This window comes from Oncorhynchus keta, chromosome 28 (genome assembly GCF_023373465.1).
Source record: "Oncorhynchus keta strain PuntledgeMale-10-30-2019 chromosome 28, Oket_V2, whole genome shotgun sequence".
Lineage (NCBI taxonomy): Eukaryota > Metazoa > Chordata > Actinopteri > Salmoniformes > Salmonidae > Oncorhynchus > Oncorhynchus keta.
This window is the reverse complement of record NC_068448.1, coordinates 14793989-14816747: the sequence shown is the minus strand read 5'-3', so window position 1 is coordinate 14816747 and position 22759 is coordinate 14793989. Positions and strand designations below refer to the sequence as shown.

General features: G+C 38.5%; 2 protein-coding genes across 5 annotated transcripts in view; both read right to left on the bottom strand.

Annotated features, from left to right (window-relative positions):
* The window catches only part of LOC118360520 (formin-like protein 3), a 102754-nt gene extending 98171 nt beyond the window's left edge, over positions 1-4583 (bottom strand). For all 4 annotated transcript variants that reach the window (XM_052484958.1, XM_052484957.1, XM_052484960.1 and 1 more), the window contains exon 1: positions 4023-4583. In XM_052484958.1, coding sequence (XP_052340918.1) covers positions 4023-4139 — 117 coding nt within the window. In that variant the 5' untranslated portion in view covers positions 4140-4583. The remainder of the gene's footprint in view (positions 1-4022) is intronic.
* Positions 4584-5189: 606 nt separating this feature from the next.
* The window catches only part of LOC118360684 (extended synaptotagmin-1), a 53153-nt gene continuing 35583 nt past the window's right edge, over positions 5190-22759 (bottom strand). Inside the window, exons 24-31 of the mRNA XM_052484187.1 lie at positions 21743-21880; positions 21331-21477; positions 19728-19831; positions 14575-14661; positions 13643-13780; positions 8523-8628; positions 6831-6880; positions 5190-6742 (exon numbers count right to left, since the gene is read on the bottom strand). Coding sequence (XP_052340147.1) covers positions 6715-6742; positions 6831-6880; positions 8523-8628; positions 13643-13780; positions 14575-14661; positions 19728-19831; positions 21331-21477; positions 21743-21880 — 798 coding nt within the window. The 3' untranslated portion in view covers positions 5190-6714. The remainder of the gene's footprint in view (positions 6743-6830; positions 6881-8522; positions 8629-13642; positions 13781-14574; positions 14662-19727; positions 19832-21330; positions 21478-21742; positions 21881-22759) is intronic.

The following is a 22759-nucleotide window of genomic DNA, read 5'->3' as shown; positions in this document are numbered from 1 at the left end:
TCTTCCATACTGTCCCTAGGAGGGCTGAGTCACTGGCTTACTGGTGCTCTTCCATACTGTCCCTAGGAGGGCTGAGTCACTGGCTTACTGGTGCTCTTCCATACCGTCCCTAGGAGGGCTGAGTCACTGGCTTACTGGTGCTCTTCCATACCGTCCCTAGGAGGGCTAAGTCACTGGCTTACTGGTGCTCTTCCATACTGTCCATAGGAGGGGTGCGTCACTGGCTTACTGGTGCTCTTCCATACCGTCCCTAGGAGGGGTGCGTCACTGGCTTACTGGTGCTCTTCCATGCCGTCCCTCGGAGGGGTGAGTCACTGGCTTACTGGTGCTCTTCCATGCCGTCCCTAGGAGGGGTGAGTCACTGGCTTACTGGTGCTCTTCCATATTGTCCCTAGGAGGGCTGAGTCACTGGCTTACTGGTGCTCTTCCATACCGTCCCTAGGAGGGCTGAGTCACTGGCTTACTGGTGCTCTTCCATACCGTCCCTAGGAGGGGTGAGTCACTAGCTTACTGGTGCCCTTCCATACCGTCCCTAGGAGGGCTGAGTCACTGGCTTACTGGTGCTCTTCCATACCATCCCTAGGAGGGCTGAGTCACTGGCTTACTGGTGCTCTTCCATGCCGTCCCTAGGAGGGCTGAGTCACTGGCTTACTGGTGCTCTTCCATACCGTCCCTAGGAGGGCTGAGTCACTGGTGCTCTTCCATACTGTCCCTAGGAGGGCTGAGTCACTGGCTTACTGGTGCTCTTCCATACCGTCCCTAGGAGGGCTAAGTCACTGGCTTACTGGTGCTCTTCCATGCCGTCCCTAGGAGGGGTGAGTCACTGGCTTACTGGTGCTCTTCCATATTGTCCCTAGGAGGGCTGAGTCACTGGCTTACTGGTGCTCTTCCATACCGTCCCTAGGAGGGCTGAGTCACTGGTGCTCTTCCATACCGTCCCTAGGAGGGGTGAGTGCTTACTGGTCTTCCATACCGTCCCTAGGAGGGCTGAGTCACTGGCTTACTGGTGCTCTTCCATACCATCCCTAGGAGGGCTGAGTCACTGGCTTACTGGTGCTCTTCCATGCCGTCCCTAGGAGGGCTGAGTCACTGGCTTACTGGTGCTCTTCCATACCGTCCCTAGGAGGGCTGAGTCACTGGTGCTCTTCCATACTGTCCCTAGGAGGGCTGAGTCACTGGCTTACTGGTGCTCTTCCATACCGTCCCTAGGAGGGCTAAGTCACTGGCTTACTGGTGCTCTTCCATGCCATCCCTAGGAGGGCTGAGTCACTGGCTTACTGGTGCTCTTCCATATTATCCCTAGGAGGGCTGAGTCACTGGCTTACTGGTGCTCTTCCATGCCGTCCCTAGGAGGGGTGAGTCACTGGCTTACTGGTGCTCTTCCATACCATACCGTCCCTAGGAGGGGTGCGTCACTTGAGTGGGTTGAGTCAATGACGTGATCTTCCTGTCCGGGTTGGTGCCCCCCCTTGGGTTGGGCCGTGGCGGAGATCTTTGTGGGGCTATACTTGGCCTTGTCTCAGGATGGTAAGTTGGTGGTTGAAGATATCCCTCTAGTGGTGTGGGGGCTGTGCTTTGGCAAAGTGGGAGGGGTTATATCCTGCCTGTTTGGCCCTGTCCAGGGGTATCATCGGAACTGGCCACGGTGTGTCCTGACCACTCCTGTCTCAGCCTCCAGTATTTATGCTGCAGTAGTTTGTGTCGGGGGGGCTAGGGTCAGTTTGTTATATCTGGAGTACTCCTGTCTTATCCGATGTCCTGTGTGAATTTAAGTATGCTCTCTCTAATTCTCTCTCTCTTTTTTTCTCTCGGAGGACCTGAGCCCTAGGACCATGCCTCAGGACAACCTGGCATCCTTGCTGTCCCCAGTCCACCTGGCCGTGCTGCTGCTCCAGTTTCAACTGTTCTGCCCGCAGCTATGGAACCCTGACCTGTTCACCGGACATGCTACCTGTCCCAGACCTGCTGTTTTCAGCTCTCTAGCGACAACAGGAGTGGTAGAGATACTCTTAATGATCGGCTATGAAAAGCCAACTGACATTTACTCCTGAGGTGCTGACTTGTTGCACCCTCGACAACTACTGTGATTATTATTATTTGACCATGCTGGTCATTTACGAACATTTGAACATCTGGTTCCTCTCTAGGTTTTTTTCTAGATTTTGGCCTTTCTAGGGAGTTTTTCCTAGCCACCGTGCTTCTACACCTGCATTGCTTGCTGTTTGGGGTTTTAGGCTGGGTTTCTGTACAGCACTTTGAGACATCAGCTGATGTAAGAAGGGCTATATAAATACATTTGATGTTACTGTAAAGTCCACACACAGACGCTAAACTCAGGCTGGGTGTGGTGTGGTGAGGTTGATCATATAAGTGGGAAACACTGGACAAACACTTGTACGAAAACACATTTGTAGAGGTTTAACAGGACTTACTGACATGGTCAGCAGAAGCCATATTGGCTCAGAAACAATGCTTTGATTCATGGTGGGATGAAGAGAATTTGTATTTTTTTTTATTTTTATATTCTTAAATTGGTTGGTTTGGAGAGATGTGGTTTGAGGACAGTTTGTTTTGAAAGAATGATAAGGAAAGTTGCTTTCATATGTATGAATAAGATATAATTTGCATAACCACTTCCCACAGCTCTGCTATTGACACTGCTATGTAGAGAAATACTCCAATGGTGGTGAGACGTTGTCACAATAACCTATTATGATTAAAGTGTGTTAAAGTCATTATAAATACATTATAAACCATAATGAAGTCATATAGCCCACTATTTCATCATTGACATTACAGGGATTATTGTGCTCTACTATCCATCGCCTGATGTATACTATTTTCTGGAATCCAAGGCTTTCCATTCCAATATAAATCTTTTTTAGGGTTCATAACAGTGCATCATCTTCTTAGTCTCTTGATTTAGGATGACAGACACACTTGACACTTAAACTGTGTCGCTGAATGGGTAATGTGTGTTTTGATTGTGTAGGCTACACAGCATCACAAAGCCCTAGCGCAACTCAAGCCTGCAAGATGGGTCATGTGAAAATGGTGAGCCATGCAAGGATGGTGAGCAGAGCAATAGAGGAGATGGGGTGCTTCTATTTTACGATCTCACGGGTGTGGGAGTTGTAGGGGAATTCAGAAAATGTTGTTGTTGGAATCTGTCAGTGATCTGAAAGCGTCTGTGCATAAATGTTAAATGAAAAAAAGGGAATTCCATAACGAGAATTTGGGCCATATACGTGTCATTAAAGCTTTGAGAATAAAAGTGAAATGTTACTCTGAAAACGAGCCAATTCTTGCACAAGGCACTAGACTTCAGTAAATTAGCCCAAAGCCTCGAGCTGACTTTTTGAAAACAAAAGAACCGCAGGAGCGAGAGGGGGAGAAACAGAAAGCAGATGGGGGTGGGACAGGATGGGTCTGCCAATTTAGAATACCGGTATCAGCAACTATATCATTACAGCGGAATAAAGGAAAAGTGGGATAGTTTTGCTCACTATTATGACATATTTCTTTCCACAAGGACACACGAGACTATATAAACAGATCCACTGTCTTACTGTAGACCACAGTGCACTAGGCTGAGAAATATGTATTGTCTTGATTAACCATTTGTGTTAGATCAATGGTATTGTTTTCCCTGTGTTACTGATGCTAGAAACCTGTTTGGGGGTACCCAAACAACTGATTCATAAGGTAAAAGGAATATAAAAGTGTTGCTTGTGTGAGCTGTTTCACCTAATCAAAATAAACTTTAGGCCACTAATTGAAAGGAAAAAGTCACACATCCTCTTAAAGCCTACCATATGGTAGGTAATATGTTCTGTACTCGTGATAAATGGTCTACACTGTATCGGTCAACATGACAGATCAGTAGGTAGCCTCGTGTTTTTGTATGTTAATTGTGCGCTTTTTAAGTTTGATATGGCCCCACTGTGACAGTCTGGAACACAGGAAACCAAACCCAGAAGCCATTCCAATTCAAACATGTATCTGAGGCAACAGTCACTTACCAAAACTAAAGCAAATCTCTCCTCCAACTCCGACTGGTCAGGAATGGGCACTTTCAACGGCATTATATGATGCTTCATATTGTCCGACTGTCCATCCACACTCTCAATATTCCCCATGGTTAAAATAAGTTAGTAAATCAAATAAATTAAGTTCCTTCTTACGACGTTATTCCAGAGTTTTTCCAACAGTGGGTAGTTCCCCCTGTTCCTCCAAAATGCGTTATTCCAAATCACAACCACTTCTGTTTCAAACGTTTCAGTTTAAATCAAAAGTTTACACCACACCAGTTTAATTCTGTCTCATTAAAAATAACTGATACTTTTGCATTTGTAAAGGACACTAATATGTAATTTACTCTAAACGGAACCTAATCTCAACAGTAACAATGAGGATAGAATTGCTTTCTGTTCCAAAGAATGGTCTCCGATTTATCCGGCCAATCCATTTCCATTTCTTTCTGTGAATTCTTCTTTCAATAATAATCCAACCAAAAGCAAGGCTACTTAGTTGCTGAGCTGAATTTTCTTGGCTACGATGCCTTTCCATTCATTATCGTTGTGTGATCCTGACTGGAAGACTCTTCGATGTTGCTTCCACTCAGAAGGCAGAGTTTCTGCCATTGCCCCGCCTCTGTCTTCAAAGGAAAGCCCTCTCTATTGACCCGTTGGCTTTTCAATCACGTTCTCTCTCTCTCTCTCTCTCTCTCTCTGCTACTCACTCACATCTGTTATAGTTGAGAAAGGCCCTATGGGTAGATTTGGTATCAGCACTTTATTGCTACCTGGTGGTTAGACAATGGTAGTTCATTAATCATGACTACAGCGCCAACAATATGCATAGATCACATACACAATGTATTTATCGCTTGACAGTAAGTCTTCAGTGTAGTCTACAAGGGGTATACAATATTTCCGCTAATCTTATGAGATATTTATTGCGTTACAAATGGCACCCTATTCCCATAGCGCTCTGGTCAATAGTAGTGCTGTATATGGGTATATGGGGAATAGGGTGTCATTTGGTACGAATGCTATGTCTGTCAGAAGAGGTGAGTAACAGGACGAGGGAAGATTGAGATCATCTTGATTTATCAGAAGATTAAAGAAGTTGACATGTGTTTTGTTTTGTCGCCCAGCATAAAGAAGACCAACAGACTGGGATTTTGAAAGTGCAAACGTTTAATGAAAGTGCGACGACACATGTTATGCACGTGTGAAAGCGCAGGAGCTGTTCTCACTATACTAGTTTTTTATTTTCCAACAAACATTTTCAAGTATTTGAATACATGTTTCAAGCCTTGGCAGTGAGATGACAGTGGGGGATGAACTTTTCCTTGCCACAAAATTAGCTCACTTCTTTCAGAGCAGGACTCACAAATTAAGTCCAGTCCTGGACTAAACAGCACTCTCCATTAAATCTCCATTGAACATGCTTCTTAGTCCAGGACTAGACTTAATATGTGTCTAGGAATCTAGGAAACTGGCCCTTTGGGTGTATTTTGTCTAAGACTTTGTGTTTTGTAACACATGACTGATTGACTGACTTATTGCAGAACTCAGGCCACTACTGGCACAACAAACACATACAAATGCATTTACAAATGCACATACAAATGCATTCAATCACACACAAACATACTGTATATGACACAATGCTGTCTTGGATTGTGAACATACACATTCATGATATAGCTACATATTTAACTTCTACACATATAATGTTATTTATCAAATAAAAGCACAGTGATTCAGACTGTACATTACTGTACAGCTAGAGTGTGTTTTCAGTGGCAAATGTGACTTCTGGGTCATTCCCTAACACATTTCCTGAATTATAAAATCAGCTTTTAAATCAATCTGATAAAACATACTAAACTTCTTTATTTGGAACAGAATGAACACAATCAGTAGATCATAAACATTCTCAATCTTCTCAAAAATTACCCAGTTTTGGAATATATAAGGCAAAATTATAAACAGAAAAAACAGTGTAACAAAAGGATTGATTAAATAAAAGTGTAAACATCCATGATGGCCCATAAACGCTGTGAAACTACAGGGTAACATTTCAGCACCTTCATCATCATATCTACTGGTACCCGTTACTCAGTATGTTGGGCCTTGGTCTCAATTAACACTCAAACACTTATCTCAAGATGGTTGACATAGTTTTGCAATAAAACAAATGAAACAATGCAACAAAGTAAGAAAGTAAGAAAGTACCCTCTGAGAACAATTACCTTTGTAGTAAATACGAACTGAAGTGATGAGAAAAACTCAAAACACCTGAAGGTTTAAAATGTTCACTATTTTTTCTGCATTTTCTGAACTATGGGGTTGATAAAATACTTTGTGCTTTTCAAGATAGATTCCTTTAGGAGCGACATAGTTGCCTTCATATCAAATATCTACTCAGACAAAGGATTCTAAAGGACACTTTTTCAGACTGGAATTAGGAATTCTAGAATTAGGAATTCTTTCTTACAGAGCCTACGTAAGAGGAACCAAATCTATCATTTGTAATTATTCAATTTACAGATAAATTATGATATTGTTGGGATGATAGGAAATATAAGCACTTCAGTGGTGGTCCTATTGCGCATTAGTTTAATAAAAATATAAAATAAACCATACAGAAGAAGCAACAGTAAAAGTAACATTGCACTGCAGGAAAGTGAGGCCATCCTCTCATCTAATTGGTCTCCTCTACTAAATCGTACCTGAGAAATTAGGAGATCTTATCAATCAAAGTAATGTGGAATGAATATGAACAAATGTAGAAGAGGTAGCACATGGGAATGCACTTACCATTGTGTGTCGCCATTCTGCAGGTCTATCTGGTCAAGATCTAGCTGTAACTAAACAGAATGACAAAAACAGTTCACCCCACTTGGAGAAGTCCATATTACATTAGTCGTTCTAAGTGGGATAAATAATTAGAGAAAATACAGTACCAGTCAAAAGTTGGGACACGCCTACTCATTCCAGGTTTACATTTTTACCATTTTCTACATTGTAGAATAATAGTGAAGACATCAAAACTATGCAATAACACAGATGGAATAATGTAGTGGCCAAAATAAGTGTTAAACATATCAAAATACATTGTATATTTGAGATTATTCAAAGTGGCAACCCTTTGCCTTGTTGACAGATTTGCACACTCTGGAATGAATTTCAATTAACAGGTGTGCCTTGTTAAAAGTTCATTTGTGGAATTTCTTTCCTTCTTAATGTGTTTGAACCAATCAGTTGTGTTGTGACAAGGTAGAGGTGGTATACAGAATATAGCCCTATTTGGTAAAAGACCAAGTCCATATTATGGCAAGAACAGCTCAAATAAGCAAAGAGAAACAACAGTCCATCATTACTTTAAGACATGAAGGTCAGTCAATCTGGAACATTTAAAGAACTTTGAAGGTTTCTTCGAGTGCGGTTGCAAAAATCATCAAGCACTATGATGAAACTGGCTCTCATGAGGACTGCCACAGGAAAGGAAGACCCAGAGTTACCTCTGCTGCAGAGGATACGTTCATTACAGTTACCAGCCTCAGAAATGTCAACCCAAATAAATGCTTCACAGAGTTCAAGTAACATACCCATCTCAACATCAACTGTTCAGAGGAGACTGTGTGAATCAGGCCTTCATGGTTGAATTGCTGCAAAGAAACCACTACTAAAGGACATCAATAAGGAGAAGAGACTTGCTTGGGCCAAGAAACATTGAGCAATGGACATTAGACTGGTGGAAATATGTTCTTTGGTCTGATGAGTCCAAATTTGAGATTTTTGGTTCCAACCGCCGTGTCTGTGTAAGATGCAGAGTAGGGGAACAGATGATCTCCGCATGTGTTGCTCCCACAGTGAAGCATGGAGGAGGAGGTATGATGGTGTGGGGGTGCTTTGCTAGTGGCATTGTTAGTGATATATTTAGAATTCAAAAGTACACTTAACCAGCATGGTAACCACAGCATTCTGCAGCGATACTCCATTCCATCTGGTTTGCGCTTAGTGGGACCATCATTTATTTTTCAACAGGACAATGATCCAACACACCTCCAGGCTGTGTAAGGGCTATTTGACCAATAAGGAGAGTGATGGGGTTCTGCATCAGATGACCTGGCCTCCACAATCACCCGACCTCAACCCAATTGAGATGGTTTGGGATGAGTTGAACCGCAGAGTGAAGGAAAAGCAGCTAACAAGTGCTCAGCATATGTGGGAACTCCTTCAAGACTGTTGGAAAAGCATTCCAGGTGAAGCTGGATGAGATAATGCCAAGAGTGTGCAAAGCTGTCATCAAGGCAAAGGGTGGTTACTTTGAAGATTCTAAAATATATAATATAACACTTTATTGGTTACTACATGATTCTATATGTGTTATTTCATAGTTTTGATGTCTTCACTAATATTGTACAATGTAGAAAAACCCTTGAATGAGTAGGTGTGTCCAAACTTTTGATTGGTAATGTATATTTAAGGATTTTACACTAATAATACCTTTCCAATGAGCTCTCTCTCCCTGCTCATGAAGGATACGTTGTTTTTGACAGTCAGGTCAAGTCTTCTCTGCATGCACTCCTCCAGAGTGAAGTCAAAGTCAAACCTGCACAAAATAATAAGACATACAATGCAGGATACGAATAAATGACATGCCCAGTATTACATAACTATTAGACAGTATTATTACATATAACTATTACACATAATATTATTACACATAACTATTAGACAGTATTATTACATATAACTATTACACATAATATTATTACACATAACTATTAGACAGTATTATTACACATAACTATTACACATAATATTATTACATATAACTATTACACAGTATTATTACACATAACTATTACACATAATATTATTACACATAACTATTACACATAGTATTATTACATATAACTATTACAGAGTATTATTACACAGTATTATTACACATAACTATTACACATAGTATTATTACATATAACTATTACAGAGTATTATTACACATAACTATTACACATAATATTATTACATATAACTATTACCCATAGTATTATTACACATAACTATTACACATAACTATTACACAGTATTATTACATATAACTATTACCCATAGTATTATTACACATAACTATTACACATAACTATTACACAGTATTATTACATATAACTATTACCCATAGTATTATTACACATAACTATTACACATAGTATTATTACACATAACTATTACACATTATTATTACATATAACTATTACCCATAGTATTATTACACATAACTATTACACATATTATTATTATTACATAATATAACTATATAACACATAGTATTATTAACTATTACACTATAACAGTATTATTAACTATTAGACATAGTATTAGTACATACAACTATTACCCATAGAATTACTATTACACATAGTATTATTACACATAACTATTACACATAGTATTATTACACATAACTATTACACATAGTATTATTACATATAACTATTACCCATAGTATTATTACACATAACTATTACACATAACTATTACACATAGTATTATTACATATAACTATTACATAGTATTATTACACATAACTATTACATAACTATTATTATTATTACATATAACTATTATAGTATTATTACACATAACTATTACACATACATAGTATTATTACATATAACTATTACCCATAGTATTATTACACATAACTATTACAGAGTATAACTATTACACATAACTATTACATAACTATTATAATTATTATATAACATATAACATAACTATTACACATAGTATTATTACACATAACTATAACTATTACACATAATATTATTACATATAACTATTACACATAGTATTATTACACATAACTATTACCCATAGTATTATTACACATAACTATTACACATAACTATTACACATAACTATTACACATAGTATTATTATAACTATTACAGTATTATTACACATAACTATTACACATAACTATTACACATAGTATTATTACACATAACTATTACACATAACTATTACACATAGTATTATTACATATAACTATTACAGAGTATTATTACACATAACTATTACACATAGTATTATTACATATAATAACATAGTATTATTACATAACATAATATTATTACATATAACTATTACATAGTATTATTACACATAACTATTACATAACTATTACCCATAGTATTATTACACATAACTATTATAACTATTACAGTATTATTACATATAACTATTACAGAGTATTATTACACATAACTATTACACATAGTATTATTACATATAACTATTACCCATAGTATTATTACACATAACTATTACACATAACTATTACACATTATTATTACATATAACTATTACCCATAGTATTATTATAACTATTACACATAATAACTATTACACATAACTATTATTACATATAACTATTACACATAGTATTATTACATATAACATACAGAGTATTATTACACATAACTATTACACATAGTATTATTACATATAACTATTACATAGTATTATTACACATAACTATTACACATAACTATTACACATATTATTACATATAACTATTACCCATAGTATTATTACACATAACTATTACACATAACTATTACACAGTATTATTACATATAACTATTACACATAGTATTATTACATATAACTATTACACATAACTATTACAGAGTATTATTACACATAACTATTACACATAGTATTATTACATATAACTATTACAGAGTATTATTACACATAACTATTACACATAATATTATTACATATAACTATTACAGAGTATTATTACACATAACTATTACACATAATATTATTACATATAACTATTACACATAGTATTATTACACATAACTATTACACATAATATTATTACATATAACTATTACACTATTAATTATTATTACACTATTACCCTATTACACATAACCCATAGTATTATTACATATAACTATTACCCATAGTATTATTACACATAACTATTACACATAACTATTACACAGTATTATTACATATAACTATTACCCATAGTATTATTACACATAACTATTACACATAACTATTACACAGTATTATTACATATAACTATTACCCATAGTATTATTACACATAACTATTACACATAACTATTACACAGTATTATTACACATAACTATTAGACATAGTATTAGTACATACAACTATTACCCATAGAATTACTATTACCCATAGTATTATTACACACCACTATTACACACCTCTTACACATAATATTATTACACATTACTATTACCCATAGTATTACACAACAAGTTCCCATAGTATGACTATACATAACTACTACACATAGTATTACTATACATAACTACTACACATAACTACTACACATAGAATGACTATACATAACTACTACACATAGTATTACTATACATAACTACTACACATAACTACTACACATAGAATGACTATACATAACTACTACACATAGTATTACTATACATACAGTGCCTTGCGAAAGTATTCGGCCCCCTTGAACTTTGCGACCTTTTGCCACATTTCAGGCTTCAAACATAAAGATATAAAACTGTATTTTTTTGTGAAGAATCAACAACAAGTGGGACACAATCATGAAGTGGAACGACATTTATTGGATGTTTCAAACTTTTTTAACAAATCAAAAACTGAAAAATTGGGCGTGCAAAATTATTCAGCCCCCTTAAGTTAATACTTTGTAGCGCCACCTTTTGCTGCGATTACAGCTGTAAGTCGCTTGGGGTATGTCTCTATCGTTTTGCACATCGAGAGACTGACATTTTTTCCCATTCCTCCTTGCAAAACAGCTCGAGCTCAGTGAGGTTGGATGGAGAGCATTTGTGAACAGCAGTTTTCAGTTCTTTCCACAGATTCTCGATTGGATTCAGGTCTGGACTTTGACTTGGCCATTCTAACACCTGGATATGTTTATTTTTGAACCATTCCATTGTAGATTTTGCTTTATGTCTTGGATCATTGTCTTTTGCAGACTCCATCAGGTTTTCTTCCAGAATGGTCCTGTATTTGGCACCATCCCTCTTCCCATCAATTTTAACCATCTTCCCTGCTGAAGAAAAGCAGACCCAAACCATGATGCTGCCACCACCATGTTTGACAGTGGGGATGGTGTGTTCAGGGTGATGAGCTGTGTTGCTTTTACGCCAAACATAACGTTTTGCATTGTTGACAAAAAGTTCAATTTTGGTTTCATCTGACCAGAGCACCTTCATCCACATGTTTGGTGTGTCTCCCAGGTGGCTTGTGGCAAACTTTAAACTACACTTTTTATGGATATCTTTAAGAAATGGCTGTCTTCTTGCCACTCTTCCATAAAGGCCAGATTTGTGCAATATACGACTGATTGTTGTCCTATGGACAGAGTCTCCCACGTCAGCTGTAGATCTCTGCAGTTCATCCAGAGTGATCATGGGCCTCTTGGCTGCATCTCTGATCAGTCTTCTCCTTGTATGAGCTGAAAGTTTAGAGGGACGGCCAGGTCTTGGTAGATTTGCAGTGGTCTGATACTCCTTCCATTTCAATATTATCGCTTGCACAGTGCTCCTTGGGATGTTTAAAGGTTGGGAAATCTTTTTGTATCCAAATCCGACTTTAAACTTCTTCACAACAGTATCTCGGACCTGCCTGGTGTGTTCATTGTTCTTCATGATGCTCTCTGCGCTTTTAAGGGACCTCTGAGACTATCACAGTGCAGGTGCATTTATACGGAGACTTGATTACACACAGGTGGATTGTATTTATCATCATTAGTCATTTAGGTCAACATTGGATCATTCAGAGATCCTCACTGAACTTCTGGAGAGAGTTTGTTGCACTGAAAGTAAAGGGGCTGAATAATTTTGCACGCCCAATTTTTCAGTTTTTGATTTGTTAAAAAAGTTACAAATATCCAATAAATGTCGTTCCACTTCATGATTGTGTCCCACTTGTTGTTGATTCTTCACAAAAAAATACAGTTTTATATCGTTATGTTTGAAGCCTGAAATGTGGCAAAAGGTCGCAAAGTTCAAGGGGGCCGAATACTTTCGCAAGGCACTGTAACTACTACACATAGAATGACTATATATAACTACTACACATAGTATTACTATACATAACTACTACACATAGAATGACTATATATAACTACTACACATAGTATTATCACATTTTACATTTACATTTTTGTCATCTAGAGACGCTCTTATCCAGAGTGTCTTACAGTTAGTGCATTCGTCTTAAGATCGCTAGGTGGGACAAGCACATATCACAGTCATAGTAAGTACCCTTTTCCTCAATAAAGTAGCTATGAGCAAAGTCAGAGCTAGTAATAACACATAACTAACTACTGTATAGCTGATAGTTTGATACATAGGGCTAGGACTTTAGAGATACAAAAAGCTAGCAAACAGTATCAGATATTAGTATTACACAAAACTAACTATGGTATAACTAGGGCCCAGAGTTACATGGTCTGGAAAACCTCCTGTCCCTACACATTCCCTCTCTCTAGTCTCCTGGTGTCTCCTCCTGTCTCTAATCTCCTGTCCCTACACATTCCCTCTCTCTAGTCTCAACTCCCATCTCACCTCTCGTTAAACTCAGGGTTGAGGTCTCTCTTCTTGGTGATGGTCTTTCTCTTGGTGGTCCTGTTCTTGTCCGGCAGAAGGATAAAGGAGACATATGGGTTGGAGCTGTCCTTAGCAGACACACAAGCTGGCAGGCCCCTAGAGGTAAACCGAGAACTGGGTGACATACTGTGTCATACACTGGGTACAGGAACCACAATGATCACATACTGGAAGTAGACAAACAATAGCCCATTGAAACAGTCCTATGGGGCTAACTTTTGTCTCTTCCTTTTTTAAGAATATTTATGTATTCATTCAAATACAATCTAACAATGGGTTCACAATCCCAAATATTCTGAATGCATTTACATTACATTAAAAAACAATACAACATGAACGAGCAAATATGTACAGTACCAGTCAAAGGTTTGGACACACCTACTCATTCAAGGGTTTTTCTTAATTTTTTACTATTTTCCACATTGTAGAATAATATTGAAGACATCAAACTATGAAATAACACATGGAATCATGTAGTAACCAAAAAAGTGTTAAATAAGTCTAAATATATTTTATATTTAAGATTCTTCAAAGTAGCCACCCTTTTCCTTGATGACAGCTTTGCACAGTCTTGGCAATCTCTCAACCAGCTGCAGAGATGTACTTTGAAGAATTTCCCATATAAAATATATTTTGATTTTTTTTAAACACTTTTTTGTTTACTACATGATTCCATGTAAGTAATTTCATATTTATGTTGTCTTCACTGTTATTCTACAATTTAGAAAATAGTAAAAAATAAAATAAAAAAAAACCCTGGAATGAGTAGGTCTGTCCAAACTTTTGACTGGTACTGTATATGATTTATAGAGGCTATAAGGCTATATGGCAAAGTACTGTAAACCACCAGCCGATCCAGTGCATTGTGGGTATTGTAGTTTAGGACAGACCTGCAGGAGAGGACGGTGATGTAGAGCCTGTTCTCCTCTTTTGAGTAGCCAATTTGCAGCTTCACCTGACCAGGGCTCTGACCACCTCTGAGAGAGGAGACACAGGTAGACAGGGGGAGAATCTCAATTGGTTTTACTCGACTCCTCCGTCATCTCCTCGCCTCCTTTTGAAAAAGTTCAGAGGTAATCAAGGGGAGGGGGCGAGGAGAGGAAATGTGGAAACAAATGTGCTTAAATAAAATGAGACGCTCCTTCTCCACTAGCGTGTCATCAGGCAAATTACGTTTACAGAGTAGGAATCCAAAAATACATATGAAAAGTGATAAAAAGAAACATAGCTAGTTGTGCTAGACATTTTATAGATCAAATATAGTAGCGTATTTTTTTCAAATATGTGCATGCTTTTCTACTCTGAGAAAACAACAACTGATTCGAAGGGGGTGTGGCAGATTTTAAATGTTTTTATTTTATTACAGATTACAGATTACAACCCTCTGTGGAAAGAGTTCTACATTGAACCCAAAAGAGTTCTACCTGGATCCAAAATAGGTTCTTCAAATGGTTCTACTATGTGAACAGCCAAAGAACCCTTTTAGGTTCTCGATAGCACCATTTTTTTAAAGAGTGTACTCCTCCGCTCGCCTATTGCCGTTTCTCAATCCTGTACAAGCAATTTTTGATCTGTGTTGAAACATATCTATAGCAGAACAGCAATGATAAAATGCTCAAATATATTTACAGAACATCTGATCATTTTCTTGCCTTAGTACATGACTTGCATATCTTAGACCACCGTTTGCATTAAATACAAATATCATCAGTGAATAAAAAATGAGGTCTTAAGTGTTTTGTTCACAGAACATTACAACCCTGTTTTGATCCGAACAGAAATGTGTGCAATTGTGTTCACTGTTTTCCCGGAATTCAGTAAATATTACTGGACAAAATTCTAAAATCACCTAGTGCCATATCATGTACAATATATGGAAAGACGTGGGCAATGGGGACTGTCTAGTTGTTATGTTTTTTTTGTGTTTTTTTTTTACAATACTGCGTACATGCTTTGAAAGAAGTTGTTTTAGTTATACATACGTTTGGATTACTCCAAAGTCATCGTCGCCAACATTCTGATCTTCCATTATAGAGCTTTGCTTTGTTGTGGATGTAGGCCATTATATTCATATCAGTTGCTTTGTTGTGGATGTAGGCCATTATATTCATATCAGTTGCTTTGTTGTGGATGTAGGCCAATATATTCATATCAGTTGCTTTGTTGTGAATGTAGGCCATTATATTCATATCAGTTGCTTTGTTGTGGATGTAGGCCAATATATTCATATCAGTTGCTTTGTTGTGGATGTAGGCCAATACATTCATATCAGTTGCTTTGTGGAGGCCAATACATTCATATCAGTTGCTTTGTTGTGGATGTAGGCCAATATATTCATATCAGTTGCTTTGTTGTGGATGTAGGCCAATATATTCATATCAGTTGCTTTGTTGTGGATGTAGGCCAATATATTCATATCAGGATGTAGGCCAATATATTCATATCAGTTGCTTTGTTGTGGATGTAGGCCAATATATTCATATCAGTTGCTTTGTTGTGGATGTAGGCCAATATATTCATATCAGTTGCTTTGTTGTGGATGTAGGCCAATATATTCATATCAGTTGCTTTGTTGTGGATGTAGGCCAATATATTCATATCAGTTGCTTTGTTGTGGATGTAGGCCAATATATTCATATCAGTTGCATAGGGTTGCATTTGTTGTGGATGTAGGCCAATATATTCATATCAGTTGCTTTGTTGTGGATGTAGGCCAATATATTCATATCAGTTGCTTTGTTGTTGGATGTAGGCCAATATATTCATATCAGTTGCTTTGTTGTGGATGTAGGTTGCAAGGCCACATTCATATCAGTTGCTTTGTTGTGGATGTAGGCCAATATATTCATATCAGTTGCTTTGTTGTGGATGTAGGCCAATACATTCATATCAGTTGCTTTGTTGTGGATGTAGGCCAATACATTCATATCAGTTGCTTTGTTGTGGATGTAGGCCAATACATTCATATCAGTTGCTTTGTTGTGGATGTAGGCCAATATATTCATATCAGTTGCTTTGTTGTGGATGTAGGCCAATACATTCATATCAGTTGCTTTGTTGTGGATGTAGGCCAATACATTCATATCAGTTGCTTTGTTTTGGATGTAGGACAATACATTCATAGGGTTGCTTTGTTGTGGATGTAGGCCAATACATTCATATCAGTTGCTTTGTTGTGGATGTAGGCCAATACATTCATATCAGTTGCTTTGTTGTGGATGTAGGCCAATACATTCATATCAGTTGCTTTGTTGTGGATGTAGGCCAATACATTCATATCAGTTGCTTTGTTGTGGATGTAGGCCAATACATTCATATCAGTTGCTTTGTTGTGGATGTAGGCCATTATATTCATATCAGTTGCTTTGTTGTGGATGTAGGCCAATACATTCATATCAGTTGCTTTGTTGTGGATGTAGGCCAATATATTCATATCAGTTGCTTTGTTGTGGATGTAGGCCAATACATTCATATCAGTTGCTTTGTTGTGGATGTAGGCCAATACATTCATATCAGTTGCTTTGTTGTGGATGTAGGCCAATACATTCATATCAGTTGCTTTGTTTTGGATGTAGGACAATACATTCATAGGGTTGCTTTGTTGTGGATGTAGGCCAATACATTCATATCAGTTGCTTTGTTGTGGATGTAGGCCAATACATTCATATCAGTTGCTTTGTTGTGGATGTAGGCCAATACATTCATATCAGTTGCTTTGTTGTGGATGTAGGCCAATACATTCATATCAGTTGCTTTGTTGTGGATGTAGGCCAATATATTCATATCAGTTGCTTTGTTGTGGATGTAGGCCAATACATTCATATCAGTTGCTTTGTTGTGGATGTAGGCCAATACATTCATATCAGTTGCTTTGTTGTGGATGTAGGCCAATACATTCATATCAGTTGCTTTGTTGTGGATGTAGGCCAATATATTCATATCAGTTGCTTTGTTGTGGATGTAGGCCAATACATTCATATCAGTTGCTTTGTTGTGGATGTAGGCCAATACATTCATATCAGTTGCTTTGTTGTGGATGTAGGCCAATACATTCATATCAGTTGCTTTGTTGTGGATGTAGGCCAATACATTCATATCAGTTGCTTTGTTGTGGATGTAGGCCAATACATTCATATCAGTTGCTTTGTTTTGGATGTAGGACAATACATTCATAGGGTTGCTTTGTTGTGGATGTAGGCCAATACATTCATATCAGTTGCTTTGTTGTGGATGTAGGCCAATACATTCATATCAGTTGCTTTGTTGTGGATGTAGGCCAATACATTCATATCAGTTGCTTTGTTGTGGATGTAGGCCAATACATTCATATCAGTTGCTTTGTTGTGGATGTAGGCCAATACATTCATATCAGTTGCTTTGTTGTGGATGTAGGCCAATATATTCATATCAGTTGCTTTGTTGTGAATGTAGGCCAATACATTCATATCAGTTGCTTTGTTGTGGATGTAGGCCAATATATTCATATCAGTTGCTTTGTTGTGGATGTAGGCCAATACATTCATATCAGTTGCTTTGTTGTGGATGTAGGCCAATACATTCATATCAGTTGCTTTGTTGTGGATGTAGGCCAATATATTCATATCAGTTGCTTTGTTGTGGATGTAGGCCAATATATTCATATCAGTTGCTTTGTTGTGGATGTAGGCCAATACATTCATATCAGTTGCTTTGTTGTGGATGTAGGCCAATACATTCATATCAGTTGCTTTGTTGTGGATGTAGGCCAATATATTCATATCAGTTGCTTTGTTGTGGATGTAGGCCAATATATTCATATCAGTTGCTTTGTTGTGGATGTAGGCCAATACATTCATATCAGTTGCTTTGTTGTGGATGTAGGCCAATATATTCATATCAGTTGCTTTGTTGTGGATGTAGGCCAATATATTCATATCAGTTGCTTTGTTGTGGATGTAGGCCAATATATTCATATCAGTTGCTTTGTTGTGGATGTAGGCCAATACATTCATATCAGTTGCTTTGTTGTGGATGTAGGCCAATATATTCATATCAGTTGTATTCCTGTAATTTATTCCCCCTTCCACATTTCTATGGTGGATTGTGTTTTGGGGCGTCAATGAAAAGTCTCCAAAACTGTGAGCAAACCAACCTTTGTATTATATGCATAGAATTGGACTGTGATGATATCGATGAATGAATCCTGCACGCAAATGTGCTTATTTGTATTTTATATCAGAAATCATTTTTGATTATGGTGAAGTGCAGTACACTGCAGTGAGAAGAACAACGTGTACCATGCAGGCCCGTTGGACATCACTTCTCAGTTCTTACTGTCCTGTAATGTGCTGTACTGTAATGTAATGTGCTGTACTGTAATGTAATGTGCTATATTGTAATATAATGTGCTGTACTGTAATATAATGTGCTGTACTGTGCTGTAATGTGCTGTACTGTGCTGTACTGTAATGTAATGTGCTGTACTGTAATATAATGTGCTGTACTGTGCTGTAATGTGCTGTACTGTGCTGTACTGTGCTGTAATGTGCTGTAATGTACTGTAATGTAATGTGCTGTACTGTCCTGTAATGTGCTGTACTGTGCTGTAATGTGCTGTAATGTGCTGTACTGTAATGTAATGTGCTGTAATGTGCTGTACTGTAATGTAATGTGCTGTACTGTGCTGTACTGTGCTGTACTGTGCTGTAATGTGCTGTACTGTGCTGTAATGTGCTGTACTGTCCTGTAATGTGCTGTACTGTGCTGTACTGTGCTGTAATGTAATTTGCTGTACTGTAATGCGCTGTACTGTAATGCACTGTACTGTCATGTGCTGTAATGCGCTGTACTGTAATGTGCTGTACTGTAATGTGCTGTACTGTACTGTAATGTGCTGTACTGTAATGTGCTGTACTGTAATGTGCTGTAATGTAATGTGCTGTACTGTAATGTGCTGTAATGTAATGTGCTGTACTGTAATGCGCTGTACTGTAATGTGCTGTACTGTAATGTGCTGTACTGTAATGCGCTGTACTGTAATGTAATGTGCTTCAGAATGACTCACAATTGAGAGAGCGGTGATCTGTGTCGCAGGTTTGGTTCACTGCACTCCCCAGTAGTATCACTGGACACACCACTAGGACACACTGCCAGCTGGGTGTTCAACATCTACAGGAGAAAGTGCATTTCATATTCCACTCAAGTTTCAAGCTTCAGTTCCTTCCATTTTAAAGGTTATTTCACACAAAGTCACGACACACTTAAAAAACAGATACAATATAACATTTATGAGTAAAAAACGTGTGACAGTAAAATGCTTATCAGGATGGAAGGTGTTAAGAGCTCACATGATGACATTAATGTAGAAAGAGGGTGTTCAGAGCAAATGCAATCATGTTGTTTTGGAGGAATAGTCATGGGACAGTGTTGAGTTTAGTACAGAGTATGAAAATCATATGGCAGGAGGGAGTTTGTTTGGTACAGTGTCTCCCAACTCCGCTCCTCCAGTACCCCCAACAATACACGTTGTAGCCCCAGACAAAAACACCTGATTCAACTTGACCATTACTTGATGATTAGTTGACAAGTAAAATCAGGTGTGTTTGTCCACAAAGATATGTATTGTTGGGGGTACTCGAGGACCGGAGTTGGGAAACACTGGTATAGAGAGTGTGTGTGTGTATAGTTCTTGGCAGGTATGCATATAGTTGCTACAAGCATTTCACGACACCCGCAATAACATCTAGCACCTGCAATAACATCTAGCACCCCCAATAACATCTGCACCCGCAAATAACATCAAGCACCCCCAATAACATCTGCACCCGCAATAACATCTGCACCCGCAATAACATCTAGCACCCCCAATAACATCTGCACCCGCAATAACATCTGCACCCGCAATAACATCTGCACCCGCAATAACATCTACACCCGCAATAACATCTACACCCGCAATAACATCTACACCCGCAATAACATCTACACCCGCAATAACATCTGCACCCGCAATAACATCTGCACCCGCAATAACATCTGCACCCGCAATAACATCTGCACCCGCAATAACATCTACACCCGCAATAACATCTACACCCGCAATAACATCTGCACCCGCAATAACATCTACACCCGCAATAACATCGACACCCGCAATAACATCTACACCCGCAATAACATCTACACCCGCAATAACATCTGCACCCGCAATAACATCTGCACCCGCAATAACATCTGCACCCGCAATAACATCTACACCCGCAATAACATCTGCACCCGCAATAACATCTGCACCCGCAATAACATCTACACCCGCAATAACATCTACACCCGCAATAACATCTGCACCCGCAATAACATCTGCACCCGCAATAACATCTGCACCCGCAATAACATCTACACCCGCAATAACATCTACACCCGCAATAACATCTGCTAAACATGTGTGACACTTGTTTAGCAGTACTTGTTTTCTTTCAAATACTTTGAGCATTTGATTGAGCCTGCCTGACATGCCAGATGGGCAGAGTTTACACTTCACTGTTCCATTGTGTCAGACAAGCTCAATCTAGCACAGATACACTATTTGGAAGAATAAAAAAACGATTTGAGCCCAGGTCTGGGCAGTGGTTTGGTACAGAGTGTGTGTGTCTGTATTATGAGTTAACCTTGAGTGTGGCCCTCAGTAGAATCTGGCTCTCTGGGAGGGCCCCGTCCAGACTCAGCCATCGGTCCAGCACCAGGCCCTGCTCTGACAGCACCTCTCTCAGGGGCAACACCACCGTACCCATGGCCTGGCCCCAGCTGTGGGACAGCTACACACACACAGAGAAACAGGCACACACACACACAGAGATGGGTGCACACACATGATCAGAGACAACGTAGGGCACCGCAATGTCATCATTCCACTGTTAACACATTGTCTCCCAGGTTTGAATGGCATATCAATATGTGTAAGCAATCTATGAAAACGTGTTAACACTATTGTCAGCAGCAAGAGTAAATCATTCTTAAGACAAGACATTCATACAGTAAAACAAATGTATACTTTTCAACCCTGGTGGACCCTTCCTTCACCTTCACTATAAGGAGTTCATCTGTAGGGTCACGAACCAGGAAGTGGAAAGCTTCATCCCACCGAGGAGACGTAGAGCACTCGCACACCTTTGAAAAAGAGATGGATGGAAAAATTGTCCATACTTCCTTTTGTACTCTCTAGTAAGCATATCTGTAAATAGACATGGAGTCAAGAGAAATATAGATGGCTTAACTGACAACGTCACCAAAATGATGTGCACGCTTCAATGTGGCAGAAGTCTAGCAACAATGACAAGAAGCTGCCATGTGGGAATCCTAGTTGGCTTGTGTCACTTTTGTTGCTAAACAACCAACCCGTCTATAAGATACACTTACCTTGGTCTTGTATGTCTGGCTATAAGATACACTTACCTTGGTCTTGTATGTCAGGGCTATAAGATACACTTACCTTGGTCTTGTATGTCTGGCTATAAGATACACTTACCTTGGTCTTGTATGTCAGGGCTATAAGATACACTTACCTTGGTCTTGTATGTCTGGCTATAAGATACACTTACCTTGGTCTTGTATGTCAGGGCTATAAGATACACTTACCTTGGTCTTGTATGTCAGGGCTATAAGATACACTTACCTTGGTCTTGTATGTCAGGGCTATAAGATACACTTACCTTGGTCTTGTATGTCAGGGCTATAAGATACACTTACCTTGGTCTTGTATGTCAGGCTATAAGCTACCTTGGTCTTGTATGTCATGGATACACTTACCTTGGTCTTGTATGTCAGGGCTATAAGATACACTTACCTTGGTCTTGTATGTCATGGCTATAAGATACACTTACCTTGGTCTTGTATGTCAGGGCTATAAGATACACTTACCTTGGTCTTGTATGTCATGGCTATAAGATACACTTACCTTGGTCTTGTATGTCAGGGCTATAAGATACACTTACCTTGGTCTTGTATGTCAGGGCTATAAGATACACTTACCTTGGTCTTGTATGTCAGGGCTATAAGATACACTTACCTTGGTCTTGTATGTCTTAAGATACACTTACC